General features: G+C 46.8%; 1 protein-coding gene across 2 annotated transcripts in view; it reads left to right on the top strand.

Moving 5' to 3' along the window:
- The window catches only part of CUNH20orf96 (chromosome unknown C20orf96 homolog), a 99,417-nt gene that overhangs the window by 75,609 nt on the left and 4,354 nt on the right, over positions 1 to 19,454 (top strand). For both annotated transcript variants that reach the window (XM_088467156.1, XM_088467155.1), the window contains exons 8-9: positions 4,045 to 4,131; positions 5,799 to 5,917. In XM_088467156.1, the coding sequence (XP_088323282.1) occupies positions 4,045 to 4,131; positions 5,799 to 5,917 (206 nt within the window). The remainder of the gene's footprint in view (positions 1 to 4,044; positions 4,132 to 5,798; positions 5,918 to 19,454) is intronic.

Genomic DNA, 19,454 nt, shown 5'->3' with positions numbered 1-19,454 from the left:
ATCGTCCTTTCGGTCATCTAGGGCCCAGGGCAGGCCCAAACCACAGTCGTTTCCTCGACAGGCTGGCCCTAAGAAATCGGTCAAGCCCCGGAAGCAGGCATGGAGTACCAGACGTCCGGCCCCCAAGCCAGATGACAAGCCTGCGGCCTGACGGTCCGGGCCTCCCTTTGGGGGATCCCAGGGTGGGAGGCCGCCTGCTACAGTTCGCCCAGTGTTGGTCGACCACTACGACAGACACTTGGGTTCTGGAGGTGGTTTCTCACGGATACGCCCTCTCCTTCCGGCACAGACCCCCGGCTCGCTTCTTCACCACGGGTCTCCCATCAGACCGGAACAAGGCTACGGAGCTGCGGAAGGTATTGCACACTATGCTCCAGGCTGGAGTTATAGTGGCGGTTCCATTCTCCCAGAGGGGCCAGGGTTTCTATTCAAATCTATTTTTGGTACAGAAACCCAATGGGTCATATCGTCCGATTCTCAACCTCAAAGCACTCAACAAGTCTTTGCGGGTCCCGAAGTTTCGGATGGAGACCCTACGGTCCATCATTCTGGCGCTGGAACCTGGGGACTACTTGGTGTCATTGGACATACAGGACGCTTACCTGCATGTCCCTATTCTTTGGCGCCATCAACAGTTCCTCAGGTTCGCAATCAGCAGCGACCACTTCCAGTTTCGGGCGTTACCTTTTGGCCTGGCAACAGCACCACGTGTTTTCACCAAGGTGATGGCGGTCATGGCGGCTTCTCTGCGGCTGCAGGGAGTCCGCATGTTGCCGTATTTGGACGACCTGTTATTGGTGGCAGGATCTCCAGAGCTCCTGTTACGCCACTTGGACCTGACCATTGCACTGCTGCAACGGCACGGCTGGCTAATCAACTGGCAGAAGTCCACTCTAATCCCGTCTCGGAGGATTCTGCATCTTGGAGCCTTATTGGACTCGGGACAGCAAAGGATCTTCGTGACGGAGGACAAGATCTCTGCTTTACAGTCAAGGGTGCGCAGTTGTCTGCACAGCCGCCGGGTGTCCTTACACTCGGCGATGAGGTTACTGGGCTCCATGGTGTCGGTGTTCGACATGGTGGAATACGCCCAGTTTCACTCCAGACCTCTGCAGCACCTGATCCTGTCCAAGTGGAACGGGCTGACTCAGTCTCTGAAGTCCCAGACGATTGTGCTCACCCAGGAGGTTCGCCTGTCCCTTACGTGGTGGTTACAGACGACCCACCTCAACAAGGGACGTCCGTTCTGGGTTCCAAATTGGGTCCTGTTGACAACGGACGCCAGTCTTCGGGGCTGGGGAGCAGTTTCGGGTCCACACTTGTTCCAGGGCAGGTGGACGCCGACAGAAGCGGAGCTTCCAATAAATATCTTGGAACTCCGTGCGGTCTTCAATGCTCTCCAGCAGGCACAGCGGTTTCTCCAGGGTCGCCCGGTGCAGGTCCAGTCGGACAACGCTACCACCGTGGCCTACATAAACAGGCAAGGAGGAACTCGCAGTCGGGCGGCTCTCGTAGAGGTCTCTCGGATCCTGGTTTGGGCGGAGCGCAATCTTCCGGCCATATCAGCGGTCTTCATCCCGGGAGTGCTCAATTGGGAGGCGGACTTTCTAAGTCGCCAGGACGTTCATCCGGGGGAATGGTCCCTGCACCCGGACGTTTTTCAACTACTGGTGGACAGGTGGGGTCTTCCAGAAATCGACCTCATGGCGTCCCGGCACAACAACAAGTTGCCGGTGTACGGGTCTCGCACAAGAGACGAAGGGGCGTCTCTGGTGGATGCTCTGTCCGTCCGGTGGACGTTCCGGTTCGCATACCTGTTCCCTCCGGTCTCCCTTCTTCCACGGGTAATCCGGAAATTCAAACAGGAAGGAGGGACGCTCCTGTTGATAGCTCCCGCGTGGCCCAGACGGTACTGGTTCTCAGACCTTCAGGGTCTGTCCGTGGACATTCCTCTGCGGTTGCCGCTACGACCAGACCTTCTGTCTCAGGGTCCTTGCCTTCACCCGGACCTGACTCGGCTGTCTTTGACGGCGTGGCTGTTGAGACGGCCATGCTGAGGTCCCGGGGGTTTTCCAGCTCTGTGGTGCGTACCATGTTGCGAGCTCGGAAACCGTCTTCCGCGAGGATATACCATCGCGTGTGGCATACGTTCTTCCAGTGGTGTCGACCGAGAGGTTATGCACCGCGGGAGTTTCGTCTGTCTCGGATTCTCGCCTTCCTGCAAGCGGGACTAGATCATGGGCTTCGCCTTGCTTCTTTGAAGGTACAGGTTTCGGCCCTATCTGTCTGGTTTCACCGTAGGATTGCTACAATCCCGGATGTGCGCACCTTTATGCAGGGTGTTCTCCGCATTCAGCCGCCCTTTGTTCCACCTGTGGCGCCTTGGGATTTGGCTGTGGTCCTGAGGGCTCTCCAAGGACCGCCGTTTGAACCACTGGGCTCAGTGGATCTTAAATGGCTAACAGCTAAGACTGTTTTCCTTCTGGCCATTGCTTCGGCCAGACGTGTTTCTGAGTTAGGGGCTCTTTCTTGTAGACCCCCTTTCTTGGTTTTTTATGGGAACAGGGCAGTGCTCCGCACTCGGCCCGAGTTTCTTCCCAAAGTTGTTTCCCAGTTTCATATTAACGAGGAAATAGTTGTTCCGGCCTTTAACTCACCGGGTCTTTCCGTGGGTGAGGCCTCTTTGGATGTTGTGCGGGCCTTAAGGACTTATGTTGACCGCACTTCTTCGTTTAGGAAGTCGGACGCTTTGTTTGTCCTCTTTGGCTTCCGTAAAAAGGGTTGGCCTGCTTCAAAGCAAACTTTGGCAGCCTGGATCCGTATGGCTATTTCTGAAGCTTATCTTCATGAAGGCCTACCGGTCCCTCCTTCTCTGAAGGCTCATTCCACTAGGTCTGTGGGTCCTTCGTGGGCAGCTCGACGTGGTGCCTCGGCAGTTCAGATCTGCAAGGCTGCTACGTGGTCTTCTGTCCATACCTTCGTGAGGTATTACAGGTTTGACACCTTCGCCTCTCAGGATGCTTCCTTCGGGCGGCGGATTCTCCTTTCTGCACAGGAGCGTCCCCACCCTTAAAGGATACTGCTTTGGGACATCCCCAAGGTATCCTGTGGATACCCTATGGACCCTGAAGTAGAAAATATGAGATATGGTAAGAACTTACCCTTGTTATCTCTATTTCTACGAAGTCCATAGGGTTCCACAGGACTCCCGCCCTGTCGCACCTGTGCTGCAGATGGGCTTTGCTCTGGTCACCGGTTTTCCGTCTCCCTCTGGTGAGAATGTGATTCTTGTATGTGTCCAGATCTTTGTTCTCTCTCTTCCTTCTCCTCCTCCGGCCTATGGCTTGGTAACTAACTGAGGTGCCTTGGCCCGGGGGCGGGGTATAGGAGGGGGACCTAGTGCATCCTGGGAGGCTGAAAGCTTAACTCTTTGGTGCCCTGCGACTGACGTCACACCTATACCCCCAAGGTATCCTGTGGAACCCTATGGACTTCGTAGAAATAGAGATAACAAGGGTAAGTTCTTACCATATCTCATATTTTTCCGCAGTTGCACCGATTTCAACGGCCATGTTAATATGGAGATTCTGCACCTCCATTGGGCTGGTGCAGTGCTGGATGGTGCAGGCAATGGTGCGTCTTAATGCGCACAGCAGTGGATAAGTGCCGCATCCTGTGGGCGTATCACATCAGCTGTAGCGTTACCATAAAGATGCAGTCGCGCTGCAGCAAAAGATGCAGTCACAGCTACCATAGCGTGCATATATGAATCAGGCCCTCAGTCACGTCCTAATATAGTTTTACACACTTGATGGTAGCACATCAGAAGTGACGTTTATGTTGTGGTAATTTATATAAATAAATCCCAAACAGATACATTTTTAGAATTAGTATCACTTTGATATAAAGGGTTTAGTATAAAAATGACTTTGGCTTATTAAAACATTTGTGTGTATTTCCCAGCAAATGTTATTTTATCATCATCCAATAAACAAAGCGTACCCAGCTATAACAATATCTATGGTCACAAACTATTCTCTTTAGCAAGAATTGGCGTCTCTGCCTTTGTCACTGAAGAGGATGTGTCTTCAGAACCAGGAGTTGAAGCAGGACATTCATGCATACCAGCAGGTGAGTAGGCACGGCAAGTAGCAGCCATGACAGGCATCTTATACTGTGTTTAAATGCGTCAAGGTGGATTCTGTAACACTCAGTGGAGATCATTTACGAGCAGAATAGGCGAGATGTAGTACAGAATGAGCTGTAGATCTATGTGACTGCAACTGCCCCTATACATGCGCACCAGCACTATCCTGGATGCAAGAGATCTGTCTGACATGGACGGATCTTTGTGTACACTTACCTCTGAATAGTCCACAATCCCATCTGCACACCCACAGCAAACTTATGCTTACTAGAAAAGCCCCTTTGTTACCCAGTGTCACCCATTTAGCAGCTACAACTTGTTCGGGATCGTGAGTCAGGTTCTTACTGTGCAAAAGTGTAAACTTTTCATAAAAGTCCAACCATCTTACACCGTATTACTACTCATTATGTTAAATTCTACTTTTATGCTTTTCACTAAAATCCGTCCTGTTCAGCCCAATGTTGTAACCTACCTTAATGAGATCAAGCAAACATCAGGACTGTCTTTATTGACAAAGTCATTTTTGTGCCTTCAAGTTTCTTTTATCAACCAAGCTTTCATAGATATACGATGCACCGGTGTCAGGCAACTAGAAGGTGTAAAATGTGCCCTATCAGATGTACAGGCAGAGAGGGTTGTTTTGCGAATATGAAGATACATTGCGTAGTGGTGCGTCAATGGCAAGAGTGTATCTATAATGGGTGCAGGGTGTGGGGACCATATTCTGCACACATATATAGTTATACTTACCTTTCCACAGTCTCCGAAGTGCTGCTCTGCAGTGCCGGGCCAACGCTGCAGAGCAGCAAAAATCACAGGGTAAATGGCGGCGGCCATTTTCCTGGGGACTTGCGCATGCGCAGAAAAGCTGTCCCCAGGAATAAGACAAGGGTGCCATTTTCCCGGAGACTCGAGCATGCGCAGTAGATTCATTAAGCCAGAATCTACTGCACTGCCAGAGAGGAGATGGCCCAAACGGAGGCAGCACATGGGCCCTCTCCTCTCTTAAAACATCCCTGGTTGATGGTGTGTCTTAATACGTACAGCGTCTGATTAGCGCCACAGACGTTGGGCAACTGTACGAATCCCATCAGCTGCGGCACTGATATAAAAACACAGTCATGCTGCGTCAAAATACGCAGTCGCGGCTGCATTAGCGTGCACCTCTGATTCAGGCCCTTAGTGCCTCCATTACTTTATGTCACTATTGCTTAGTGAATCACCAAACTGACACCAAATAAATATTGGATCAGCTCAGAAAACTGCCTCCTCTGGGGCACTTTCATGGTTATGGAGTAATAATAATATGACGCTGAATCTTATGCTCCATCTTGTATGCTCTTTTTATGAAGGTATCGCACAGCTTGTAGCAAGAAAAAACATGATATCCTGAAATTGCAAGAAGTTTCTGTAATGACGCATTGCATTCAATGGGAAACGCTATTTCCTATGACAAGATGCTTCAGCTCGTAAAATACAGCAAATAGCATTTCTATATCTGAATTGCAATGATAAGGAAACAGGTGTCTCTTATAATCTGCTACTAAGAGAGCATATCATAATATCAGAATGCTGCGTTTTTCTGACTGGACAAAAGTATCCACGTGACAGCAGTCTTCTGGTGATTACTTCTGGTAATCTCTCCCTGCAGATGGTTGCAGAGCTTCAGAATGAGGTCTTGGCCTTGCTGGAAAGAGGAGACTCCCTTCGTAAATCTTGGAATAAGGAGACAGACAGACTCTGTAAAGACCTTCTACTTAGCAAGCCCATGTATGTATATGTGTGTGTTTATTAGTTTAGCTGTACAATGAAAGGGGAATCAATTTTGGTATGTTTCTGTCTATTGACATTGAGAGAATTGCCATTGACAGTTCTTTGGCACCTAATCTAGGGGCTACATTTACTAAAGGTCGATTTTAGATCGATTTTAAAATGCATAATTTGAATTTGATCAACATCGACTGGCTTTCTGACCATAAAATCTGTAAATTTATTATCCATAGGGTTTCAACTGCAATTGAAGTTGACACCCTACGGATGATAAATATGCAGATTTTACGGTCAGAAAGTCTGATAATCTATTTATATCAATTTAAAATCGATCTAAATTGACCTTTAGTAAATTTGTCCCTTAATCTCAAAAGGGATTAAAATGTTAAATAAGAGAGCTGACCACTCTCTCTGGTAATACTACAGCTCCATTTATCATAAATAATTAGAGCACGTCTTATCCCATTCATTATTGGATCTAGACTTAATCTAATTTCTCTTTGGTTTTCTTCTCTTTTACATTGCCGCACAGTACCAATAATGAGCAGCCTTGAAAAAGCTGTTTACACAGTGAAACATGCATGTTTGGTGGTGGATATGTGCCTGTACTAAAAGTGTCTATATAAAAAAATAATAGGATCAATGTAGTCAATATGAATGATTCAGGTGATCCAGTTTTGCTGCTATAAATGATCCTGTGTAAAACAGGAACATATTACTACTAATGACAGCTGTGGATGAAATTGTCTCATAATTGAAAGAGACCCAGTCACTTTGAAATTATATAGAGTGTGTGAAACTTATGTAGTTATATACAGTAAACTACAATGCAGCAAAAGTCAATAAAAGCAAATTCACTCTGATTAATAAGTGTAACATTGGCGATACACTCCATGAGAGATTAATATTTGTGTATCCTATTTTTTGCTACACCCATTATAATATGGCTTTTTAGATGACTGATACATATTATATTAAATTGTTTTGACTACATATTTAAGTGGAGACATAAATGGGAACTTTTCTTTCTGGCCCCAGACATAGTTCATTCTATCTGAGCACAGATTAATGAATCCTTACCCAGTGAAATAAACAGGAGACAGTTTATTTTAACAAAGATACAATTATAACCAATTGTTACAACTACTGACATACTGTTAAGGGGTATTTATATACCCATCCTCTGATATACTGTTTAAACCACCCTCTGTATGCAATGAAGGAACTGTCAGGATGCAGCCTAGGATCGGCCGTTACTCACGTCAGCTATGACGTCTTCGGGCTCCTAAACGTCTGGACTTCAGCGATGGAGACAGGTAGTTGCTGAGTATTCTGCCCAGGGACTGCTAGAGCTTTCATGTGTGCATCCTGGTTGCTGCTGTTGCAGTCCTGGGCGTCGCCATGTTGGTTCATGTCATCTGATCAGTATCCTCCTATGGTAGTTCTGCAGTCGGTCAGCTGATGTCTCTGGCCAATGACCAGCTACCAAAGGGTATTTTAGGGCACTTCCTGCAGCAGGAAGTTGCCTGTATAACTTCCCTTCTATAGTGGTTTCTACTGTGACTGCGTCTCAGGCTCCGCAGTGTTCCTTCCCAGTGAACCCTCCTTGTGACTACCACCACTGTTTAGCGATTCATTCCAAGCGCTGACTACCACCGCTGTTCAGTGTTTCATACCAAGTGCTGGCTACCATCGCCACTCAGCATCTCATACCAACTATCGATCACCATCGATTCCCAGTGCCTCATTCCAAGTGCTGACTACCATCGATTTTCAGTGTGTCATATGAAGTACTGACTACGATTGATTCTCAGTGTCTTATACCAAGTGCTGGCTAACATCGCCACTCAGCATCTTATAGCAACTATCGATTACTATCAATTCTCAGTGTCTCATTCCAAGTGCTGACTACCATCGTCACTCAGCATCTCATACCAACTATCGATTACCATCGGCACTCAGCGTCACATACCAAGTCCTGATTACCATCGCTATTCAGCATCCCATACCAGGTGCTGATTACCAGTGCAACTCACATATCAGTCTTTGGAGCATCATTCCTGCTCATCAGAGCTTATATAGTCCTCCCATATCTATCTTTGTGTTTTCTCCAGGTACCTGCCTCAGGGACCGCAACCTGTTCATTTGGTGCAATGAAATCCACATTCCGCTTGGAGGGGTCAATGGTAAATATCATTGAGTGGACTAGACTCCGCGCCCTGGGGTAGGTCTCACCATCACCTTGGAGAGACATATGAAGAGGACGTATATATTGCCTTCCCGTTTCCACTCACCCGCTACCCTTTGCCCACCGGCCCAAGTTCCAGCAGTTGTAGCCTATATACATCCAGGCGTGACAGTTTGTACAGGCCAAATGGAAGCCACTGGGTCTCAGGGTGACAGAGGCCTTCAGAGTGTCCTCTTTCACTTCGAGGCACAGGAGACCGCCCAGCAACACATGGGGCGACATCTCCAGGGACTCTCTAACCAACTTTCTTCCATTCTCTCAGTTCTGTCCATTTCTGGTCCACCTCAACACGAACCCACAAGTCCTCCAGTGGTCCCTGCTGTTTCTAAGTCTTGCCTCCAATTGGTTCCTCCCAACCGCTTTGACGGTACCCCAAAAAATTGTAGGGGTTTTGTCAACCAATGCGAGATCCATTTTGAATGTTTACCCCATAATTTTCCCACTTCCAAATCCAGGGTTGCGTTTGTTATCTCTCTACTGTCTGGAACAGCCCGGGATTGGGTCTCACCCCTGTGAAAACGAGCTGACCCATTCGTCTTTAAATATGATGTGTTCATTAAAGCATTAGGTAAATTTTTGATGAACCTGGAAGGTCCATTTCAGCATCTTCCGATCTTCTGCAACTCCTACAGGGTTCTCGTTCAGTGGGTCAATATGTAGTTTCATTTCAAACTATAGCATCTGAACTGCAATGGAATGACGCCGCTCTCAAAGCAGCTTGCTTACACGGGCTTTCGGAAAGAATGTAGGATGATCTAGCTTCCTTTGCCTTGCCAGAAACTCTTGCTGATCTCATCTTTTTGTGTATTAAGATCAACCTACAACACCAGGAAAGGCAGTCTAATCGGGGACGTGAAGTTCGGGCTCATGTTCAATCCTCCATTGTTACTACCAGTCAACATCGCATGGTCAATCAACTCTGCCTTTATTGTGCTAAATCTGGTTATTTCCTGAAGTCTTGCCCACTGTTGTCAGTAAACGCCAAACCTTAGTCATTCCAGGAGGAGTTTGGTTAGGGGTTGTGTCCAAACCCTCTCATGTAATTGATCCACTGTTACCAGTTGGGCTTTCAGTGGGATCTCATTCTGAAGACTTTCGAGCTCTGCTGGGAGCTGCTGGGAATTTTTTATCCAGTTCTGTCATCCAATTTCTGAGAATCCCAGTCCGTTCCCTTCCAAACAATTTAATCCTATCTGGCATGGATGGTAGTACTCTTCAAACTGGTATCGTCTCTTCGAAGTCTGCTCCGGTTTGTCTTAAGATAGGTGCCCTACACCGAGAGGAGATGGAATTTTTCATCCTACCTAGTAGTAGTCACAATATTGTTATCGGGTTACCCTGGTTAAAGATTCACAACCTCGCTATTGACTGGCTGTGCCGTTTATCTCAAGAATAATCGCCAGGAATGATGTCGTGAATGTAAATATAAATATAAATATATATATATATATATATATATATATGTGTGTGTGTGTGTCAAAATGGTTTCTAGGCGGTGTCCTGTATTTGACCTGTATTCCTACAAGGCTTGGGGAAGATTTCTGTCTTCCTGGAACCAGGCATCTAGATAACCATCTCTTATCTCTACAGGCCATAAAGTTTGGGGAGAGATACATCCTTAATGCAGATGGTCAGACCTGGTCAAGCCAGGTCATGGGATATAAAATCCTTTAGGAGGGAGATGACAGGAATGTATGGTATGTTACCTGCTTACTGGTTTCTAAAACCCCCTCCACACGGTTTCAAAACCCCCTATTTACTATAGACAATATGGAAGGGTGTGCCCGATTTCTTAATGCCCAGTGTTCAGCAATGAAAGAGTCAAAACCCCAAAGTTGGGGGCTAGTGCAGCTGTGGGGGTATAACTGTGCTTCTCCCTCAATGATAAGTGTTCTTGTGCCTAAGCAGAGTTCTGACGACTGGCCTGGACCCGATGCTCCATGTGTCTCCTTCACACAGGGTCTAAAAAGTGTTTTTTTTATCATTTTAATTCCTTTTATTTTCTGAAACTTATTTGTGGTATTTTTGTCTTGTCCATATATGTATTACCTTTTTCTGTAATCAATAACCTTGGAAATATTTTTCGAATTAAACACTCTTAATCCAGTGTATGCTCCGTGTTCTTGTCAAATTCACAAGCCTGTGAGTTCAAAGCTACGTACCTATATATAAGTGAGTGTGCATATTGAGATTTGAGGGGGGAACCTAACGACTCCCGTGAACTTTGTTGGTGGTGGCAGTACCATGTTAGATTAGCCACACATGCTGAGGTAACCATAAATCACTGTTGGTGATTCTCAGATTGAGGTATCTGGAGAATCGGCCGGCTGGTCGTGACAAATTGGTGGCAAGCAGTGGAATGTTGATAATTTTTGTTTTTATCACAAGAACTTAAGTGAATTAATGGTGTGATTCTTGAGAGATACTACATCATAAATTCACCGGAGAATTACGCTCAAGGTTTATATTTTTAAACGGACATACATAGCAAATAGTTTCTGTTCCCTTCCCCCTTGTTTTTCTTTTATATTTTTATTTGGCAATTAGTTTGAGGTCCAGAATGACCACAGATTACCTGCGGCAGAAAAGGGATGACCTTGTGGTCATGTGTATGGAGAGAAACATTGCCTGGAAGGGCCAGAACAAGGATCGACTGGCCCAATTACTCCAAATGGCGGATCGGAACCTGTCTGCAAGATGTAGCCCGACAATGGATAACCCTGCCACAAAGGCTCAGTCTGAAACGGACTTTACAGTGGATGCCCAGCGGTGGTTAGATACCTCTGCTGGGACAAGTGAGTCTACATTGTAGGGTTACTTCCAAACTACTATCAGGCATCTGAAGGAAGTGGATACAGCCACAGCCATGGAACTGGTGCTGCACTACCGAGCTGACCAGGAAGCTGAAGCTGCCGAGCGAAGGGCAGCCCGAGAGGCTGACGAGCGGAGGGCAGTCCGAGAGGCTGAGGCTGTGGAGCGCCAGGCTGAGCGCGTGTTCCAGCTGGAGCTGGCCAGACTCCGTGACCCGGACGCCACCTGTGAACAGGGTAGGAAAAAGCCCCGGCACAATCAATTCCCTGTATTGGAGAAGGACGGCAACCTCGAAATGTTCCTCAGGGGGTTTGAAAAGACTTGCCGACAGTTTGCACTGGACCCAGTGAATGGGCGAGTTATTTAACCCCTGGGCTGAGAGGAAAAGCTTTGTAAGCGTTTGCAGATCTTCCCCAGGAACCGGACGGTGATTATGCTGCAATTAAAAAGCCTTGTTACAGCGTTTCAACATCATCCCTGAGGCTTACCGACAAAAATTCAGAGACTCAAAGTGCAGTCCGTCTGATACCTATGCGGGACTGTTAGCACAATTGTCAACCCTGTTGCATCAGTGGGTTGATGGATTGCAGGTGACGGACTTTGACCAACTAAAGGACCTTATTCTCCAAGAACAGTTCCTTGCACTGTGTCCAGCGGAGGTCAAAGAGTGGGTCCTGGATCGGGATCCCAAAACGTCTCAGGAGGCTGCCAGCCTGGCAGACAAGTACACCAGCACTCGGACTTCTATGGTGAAGAGCTGGGGGATGATGCCAGGACAAGCGGCATGGAGAGAGACGACCTGGAGGATCACACCCGCGGTACCCTGCAAAACCAGCTTTCCTGCACCTTTTGGGGGGCGGGAGGAAAACCTGTTTTGGCAACTGGCCACAGGTGTTTTACGTGCAATGAGATGGGGCACATCAGTGTCGATTGCCCCAAGAAGAAAAGATCAACACCCTCTCCTGTGAGTGGCCCGGCAGGGAAACCTGTGCCAGCCATCCTGTTTGTGGAAGGGCCCCAAGGACACCCCTGGGACAATCTACAAGCGGTCCAGGTAGGATACCAAGTTGCACTTAGGCTATTAGACTCTGGCTCAGACCTGACTCTCATCCACCCAGCCTTAGTGGGCCCGAGGATATTATTCCCTGGAAGACTATTACTGTGCGGGGAGTGGGTGGGGTGCACCCAGAGGTGCCTATGGCTCGTGTGTATCTTGATTGGGGAGTTGGGAGAGGTATCCGTGATGTTGGGGTGCTGGACAATTTACCTGCTACAGTACTGTTGGGGTGTGATTTGGGGAAAATGCAAACTAAATATGTAACTGAGAGTGATGTTGTAAATTATGCAAAGGTACAGTCTAACCCAGTTTTTCCCCAGGCGACCCCTGCTGACCAACCCAGCATGAGTATAAATGAATGTGATTGTATCATTGATGTACCAAGTTCTGTTCTAGCAGATAACCCTTTGCAGTTCCACAGGCCGGAGTCTGTTCACTCAGAAATGGGTCTAAAGGTGTACCCTAATGAAAAACTGTGTAATGTACTGTTAACAGATGATATTGCAAATGTACCATCATCAGGGGTTGGAGTGAATACTGTAGGTACCGTAACAATGCCATCCCTGTATTAGCAGTAATGACCAGGAGAGCCACAGCCCAGAGTGAGTTAACCCCTGCACCTGGGGAGAGTGTGTTTCTAGAGATTCATCCCCCTCAGCAGAAGGCTGCACAGGCAAAACAAAAACTCTGTTATGACCGCAGCGCTAGGAACGCATATTTGAGGTGGGGGAAAAGGTCCTGGTTCTGATCCCTATGAGGTAGAACAAGCTACAGGCTGCCTGGGAAGACCCCTACACCATAGAGCAGCGCCTCTCGGATGTTGATTATGTAGTGGAAAAGTGGGATGGACGTAAGAGACAGAAGATGTACCACATCAATATGCTCAAAAAGTACCATGACAGAGGGACATGTGTGTTAGCTGTGTGTAGTTTGCCTGAGAGTGATCAGGAACCCGACCCCTTACTAGATCTGGCAGCTGCTGCAAAAGAGGGGGGGTCACTGGCAAATGCCCACTACAGTACTGAGGTGTCTGAGATGCAGCTAGAACAGCTAGCTAACAGCGTACAACCTTTTCAGTCCCATTTCACAGGAAAGCCTGGAAAGACACACTTGGTTACACATCATGTAAACACAGGTAATCAGACCCCCCTCAGACAGCCAGCATATCATACTTCCCAAGAAGTGCTGGAGGCAATGAAAAGGGAAATTGATGAGATGCTGCAGCTAGGGGTGATGCAAAGATTCAAAGATCTCACAGTTCATGGGCTGCCACAGTGGTACTGGTGTGGAGGTACAAGGTTCTGTGTGGATTATAGGAGGTTAAATTATGCCACTGTATTTGATGCCTATCACATGCCCAGGATAGATGAACTACTAGATAGGCTTGCCCCAGCACGTTACATTACTATCATTAATCTCAGTAGGGGGTACTGGCAGATCCCGCTGTCACCCGAGGCCCGTGAACAGTCCGCATTCATCACACCATTTGGGCTGTTCGAGTTTCTAGTCATGCCCTTTGGAATGAAGAATGCCCCTGTTTCCTTTCAGCGCCTGGATAATGACCTGCTGGAAGGCCAGTAGGGACACGCAGTTGCCTACCTGGATGACATTGTCGTGTTCAGCCAGATCAGGGAGGCACTCTTGATCCATCTAAAAAGTGTGTTAGGCCGAATCACTGGAGCAAGTTTGACGACCAAACCCGAGAAGTGCCAGCTTGGCATGGGAGAGGTGCAATATCTAGGGCACCGTGTAGGGGGAGGTACTCTCCACCCAGAACCAGACAAAGTGGAGGCTATTGCTGCATGGCCTAACCCTAAGACTAAAAAAACAGGTAATGTCCTTGCTAGGAACTGCAGGGTACTACCGCAAATTCTTACCCCACTACAGTACCCTAGCCAAGCCCTTAACAGATTTGACAAAAAAGAAGTTGCCACAGGTGGTCAATTGGACCGAGGACTGTGAGAGCGCCTAACTAGCCCTAAAGTGTGAAAAAACTGCTTCCCCGTGAAGTGGCCTATGCCACCATTGAAAAAGAGTGTTTGGCGATTGTATGGTCTCTCCAAAAACTACAGCCATATCTGTATGGAAGAGACTTTACCATAATAACAGACCACAACTCACTCGTATGGCTTAATAGAGTCTCTGGTGATAATGGTAAACTTCTCTGATGGGGCCTTACCCTGCAGTGGTGCACAGGTAAGGCTGTGACGTGTGTCTCAGTCCCTCCTGTGTCCATCTTCAGGGGGAGGTGTGGCATTTATCTCAAGAGATAAGAGATGGTTAACTAGATGCCTGATTCCAGGAAGACAGAAAGCTTTAGCTCAGTCCCCGGTGCTGCAGGCCCCAGATTTCAAATAGAGGTTCATTGTACAGACCAATGCTTCTAATTATGGTTTAGGTGCTGTGCTCAGCCAGGTCAATGAGCAGGGGGAAGAGCATCCTGTGATTTTCCTAAGTAAAAAACTGCTTCCCCGTGAAGTGGCCTATGCCACCATTGAAAAAGAGTGTTTGGAGATTGTATGGTCTCTCCAAAAACTACAGCCATATCTGTATGGAAGAGACTTTACCATAATAACAGACCACAACTCACTCGTATGGCTTAATAGAGTCTCTGGTGATAATGGTAAACTTCTCCGATGGGGCCTTACCCTGCAACAATACACCTTCACCATCTAGCACAGAAAGGGTGCAAAGCACAGCAATGCTGATGGACTCTCCCGGAAAAGTGAGGAGGTAGTCAGTGGTGCACAGGTAAGGTTGTGACGTGTGTCTCAGTCCCTCCTGTGTCCATCTTCAGGGGGAGGTGTGGCATTTATCTCAAGAGATAAGAGATGGTTAACTAGATGCCTGATTCCAGGAAGAGAGAAATCTGCCCTAAGCCTTGTAGGAATATAGGTCAAGTACAGGACACCGCCTAGAAACCATTTTGATAAACATATATATATATATATTTACATTCACATGACATCATTCCTGGCGATTATTCTTGAGATAGACGCCACACTGGCCTTCTATGCAAATAATAGCATGGGGTTCACAATGTCAAAATAAATGTGTTTCCAAGGTAACTCCTATCCAGTCTCTTTATTTTTTTAAAGCTACAGCAGTAACTCCTTTGACATCTGTCTCTAATTCAACCCTTATTCCTGGACCCTATGTGGATTTTTCTGATGTTTTTTGTGAAAAAGCTGCGGACCAGTTGCCGCCTCACCGCAAATGGGATTGTAGCATAGATTTAATCCCTGGGAAAATCCCTCCAAGAGGTTGTATATATCCTCTTTCAGTACCAGAGACCTCCGCCATGTCTGACTATATTCAAGAGAACTTAAAGAAGGGGTTTATTAGACCATCCTCATCTCCGGCCGGTGCAGGGGGGTTTTTTTTGTTGGAAAAAAAGATAGTGGTCAGATACTCGCTCCATCTCAGAGTTATTTGATAAAGTTCATGGGGTCTCCGTTTTTACTAAGCTTGATCTACGAGGTGCATATAACCTCATCCGTATATGTGAAGGGAATGAATGGAAGACTGCTTTCAATACCAGAGACGGACACTTTGAATATCTTGAAAGCTTCCAAGTGTATCTTTGAGAAGCCCTCAATGCCCTTTCTTTGTCATATAATTTCCGGAGAATCGCTGCAGATGGATCCAGGGAAATTGAATGCCATTCGGGACTGACCTTAACCAACTACGTTTAAAGGGATCCAGCGAGTTTTAGGGTTCTCCAATTATTACCGGATGTTTATTTTGAATTTCTCAACTGTTGTCTCCCCTATTTCTACTCTTATGAGAAAAGGAGCTCACCCTGCACTTTGGCTTCCCTCTGCTATAAGAGCATTTCAGGCTCTTAAGGGGACTTTTTCTTTCGCTCCATCTTGAATCAACCCAATTTGGAAAAGCCTTTTACTGTAGAGGTTGATGCATCTTCTGCTGGTGTTGGAGCAGTCCTTTCCCAAGTTTTTTGATGATGGATGGTGTGTTTTGGTATTAACATGTGATTGATTAATCTCAAGTGTAACCGATTGGCTAATTACCTCTAAGTATAAAGAGGGCTAACAATGGACATACTCTCATACTCCTGAAGAAGCTGGGTGGCCAGTCTTATCCAGTGAAACGCGTTGAGCCTCCTCTGTTTTCCTGCATTATTACTGGACAATTATTTGGCCTCTGCTATACTCCTCCTTGGGCTTGCTGGCAATATTGGAACTTTCCATTTGGATTCCTTCTACAGCCGACTAATTTGTGTCTTAGATGCTCAAAGGACTGTGCTGGAGATTGCTACACCAATTCATGGTAAATAAGTGCCTGCCTATTAGCACCCCATTCATTTATTTGGGACGGATTGGAGTTTGTCCTAGGTCCAGCTTTTTATTTACAGGAACAGACTTTCACTTTGGTTCATAATATGGACTTTTTATTTTGGGATTCTTGAGACATATTTGTTGTTTTTAATAAATTACAGTGTTTACATCACACCGTCCATCTTTCATAGCGCTGGTTTTATATTTATATCTGTTTCTTTCCCAATTTGCCACAGACAGATGGAATCATCCCTGTGGTTTCTTCTCGAAAAACTTCTCTCCTGCAGAAAAGAATTACATTATCGGGGATCAGGAGCTGCTGGCAGAGAAGTTGGCTTTAGAGGAGTGGAGATACCTTCTTGAGGGGGCCAAATTCCCATTCACCATAATTTCAGATCATAAAAATGAATTATATTTCAAAACAGCACAAAGGCTCCACCCCAGACAAGCTCGCTGGTCACTTTTTTTTTTCCCGCTTTGACTTTAAGGTTGTCTTCCGGCCAGGTAACCTTAATAAAAAGGCAGATGCCTTATCTCGTTTGTTTTTATCCCATGAAGAGGACGAAAAGAATTCTAAAACACAGCTTATTCTGCAACCCACGGTCTTTGCTCAGACTCATCTCAACTCTCCACCTCCAGGGAAGATACATGTTACTCCCAGTCTTCATAAGCAACTGTTAACTTGGGCCCATACTTCCTTGTTTGCAGGTCATTCTGGGGTTCTCAAGACCTTTAAACTTCTTTTGCATTCTTATTGGTGGCCATCAATGTCTTCTGATGTGAAGGAATTCATTGCTTCCTGTGCCCAGTGTGCTCAACATAAAACACCTAGGAGGAAATTACAAGGAATTCTTCGGCCTTTACCTATTCCCACCCGACCCTGGTCCCACCTATCCATGGATTTTATTACGGATCTGCCTGCATCTAAAGGTTTTAACACCATCTGGGTAGTGGTTGACCATTTTTCCAAAATGGCACACTTTGTTCCACTTGTTGGACTTCCATCTGCCCTCAGTTGGCCAAAATCTCCATTCAAGAAGTCTTCCGGTTGCATGGCCTCCCATCCAAAATTGTGTCCGATACAGGAGGCCAATTCATGGCGAGGTTTTGGCGAGCACTCTATTCTTCTTGTCACATCAAGTTAAAGTACTCTTCATCTTATCACCCGCAGACTAACGGGCAAACAGAATGAGTAAATCAAGAACTTGAAACCTTCATCAGACTGTTTGTATCCTCCTCTCAATGATTGGGAAGATCTTCTGCCATGGGCAGAATTGCACACAACTTCCATTACCACACGTCTACCGATTCTATTCTGTTTTTCACAGTTTATGGGAGACATCCTAGAGTGCAAGAAATTCAAATTTTGCCACCGTTGGAGGTACCAGCAGTCTCTAATCTTCTGGCATCTTACTCAGGCATCTGGAAGAAATTTCAAATTTCTTTAAAAAAGACCACGAGTAATTACAATGATTTGCGGACCAGTAGCGCACAGCTGTGCATTTACTGAAACCTGGTGACAGAGTTTGGCTTTCCACCAAAAATATCAGAATGAGGGTGTCAAGCATGAAATTTGCTCCACGATTTATTGGACCTTATCCAATTTTGAAAGTCATTAACCCGGTGGTGTATAAATTGAGTCTACCTCCACATTTGAAATTATCCAGTTCTTTTCATGTTTCTATCACAAGCCGCCGCGCTGCCAAAGCTGTGTGGGGTGCACGCCGGACAAGCTTTCGCTGAAGTCTCCTCTTTCCTCCTGTTAGGATCTGTGGTAGCAGCATATTGTTTGAAGTTCCAGTCTTGATTGCTGCTGAGGCTCTGAAATAATTACTACCTGCTGTGTACAGTATAAGGTGCACACATTGATTATTCTGTCTGTGCAAAGCCCAGGTGCACAGTAGTCTGTCATCAAGGGAGACTTGCTCAGAGGCTGCTACCAGCCCAAAGGCCGCACCTCAGCTAGTTTGCCTACAGGCTTCAACAGTCCCGGGGCTGCTACTGGCCCAAAGGCCGCACTACAACTTTTTGGCCATCCGGCCTCATCCAGCCCAGAGGCTGCGACCGGCCCAAACGCCGCATCACCACTCATTGGCCCACAGGCCTCAACTAGCCCTGTGGCTGCTACCAGCCCAAAGGCCGCACCACCTCTATACGGCCGCATCTAGCCAAGATACTCCAGCCCTCAAGGCTGTGCAAGACTTTTTACCCCACTGTTTGCTCTGAGCCTTAACAGTTTCTTTGCTTTGACCTCTAATCTTAAATAGTTTTCAACAATTCCCACCCAAAACTCCACAGGTTCACACTCAGCGTGGAGTTGAATTTGAGGTTAAAGAAGTTCTGGATTCTTGTCTTCATCAGGGACAGCTCCAATATTTGATTGATCGGAAGGGCTATGCCCCTGAAGAACACTCCTGGGTCTATGCCTCTGATGTCTATGCTCCTCAGCTCAGTCGAGCCTTTCATAAGAAGTTTCCCAATAAACCATCTAGATCAGTGATTCCCAAACTGTGCGCCGTGGAACCCTGGGGTGCCTTGGGACACTTGCAGGGGTGCCTCAAGTTGGTGGTCCTGCACCAAATCAAATTATTTATGGTCAATGTAATGTAAATATGTGGACAAACAAGCACAAACCTGTCCACCACCACATAACTGAACCTAAGGATGACAGGTAAGCACAATTTACTTCACGTTACTACATTTCTTTCTGGGTTTCTCTATAAGAAACTTTTGGCTTAGGGTGCAGTGAATACAATTCTGATACTCTAGGGCGCCGTGATTCAAAAAATTTTGGGAACCACTGATCTAGATGTTCAGAGTCCACCCTACAAGAAGGGGGTACTGTCAGGATGCAGCCTGGGATCGGTCGTTACTCACGTCTGCGATGGCGTCTTCGGGCTCCTAACCGTCCGGACGTCAGCCGTGGAGACAGGTAGTGGCTGAGTATTCTGCACGGGGACGTCTGCTAGAGCTTTCACGTCTGCATCGTGGTTGCTGCAGGTGCAGTCCTGGGTGCCGCCATGTTGGTTCATGTCATCTGATCAGTATCCACCTATGGTAGTTCTGTGGTCGGTCAGCTGATGTCTCTGGCCAATGACCATCTACCAAGGGGTATTTTAGGGC

Source organism: Taudactylus pleione, unplaced genomic scaffold (assembly GCF_031769625.1).
Source record: "Taudactylus pleione unplaced genomic scaffold, aTauple2 ptg000069l, whole genome shotgun sequence".
In the NCBI taxonomy this organism is placed as follows: Eukaryota; Metazoa; Chordata; class Amphibia; order Anura; family Myobatrachidae; genus Taudactylus; species Taudactylus pleione.
Note: the sequence above shows the minus strand (reverse complement) of the source record. Positions and strands in the feature narration are given on the sequence as shown.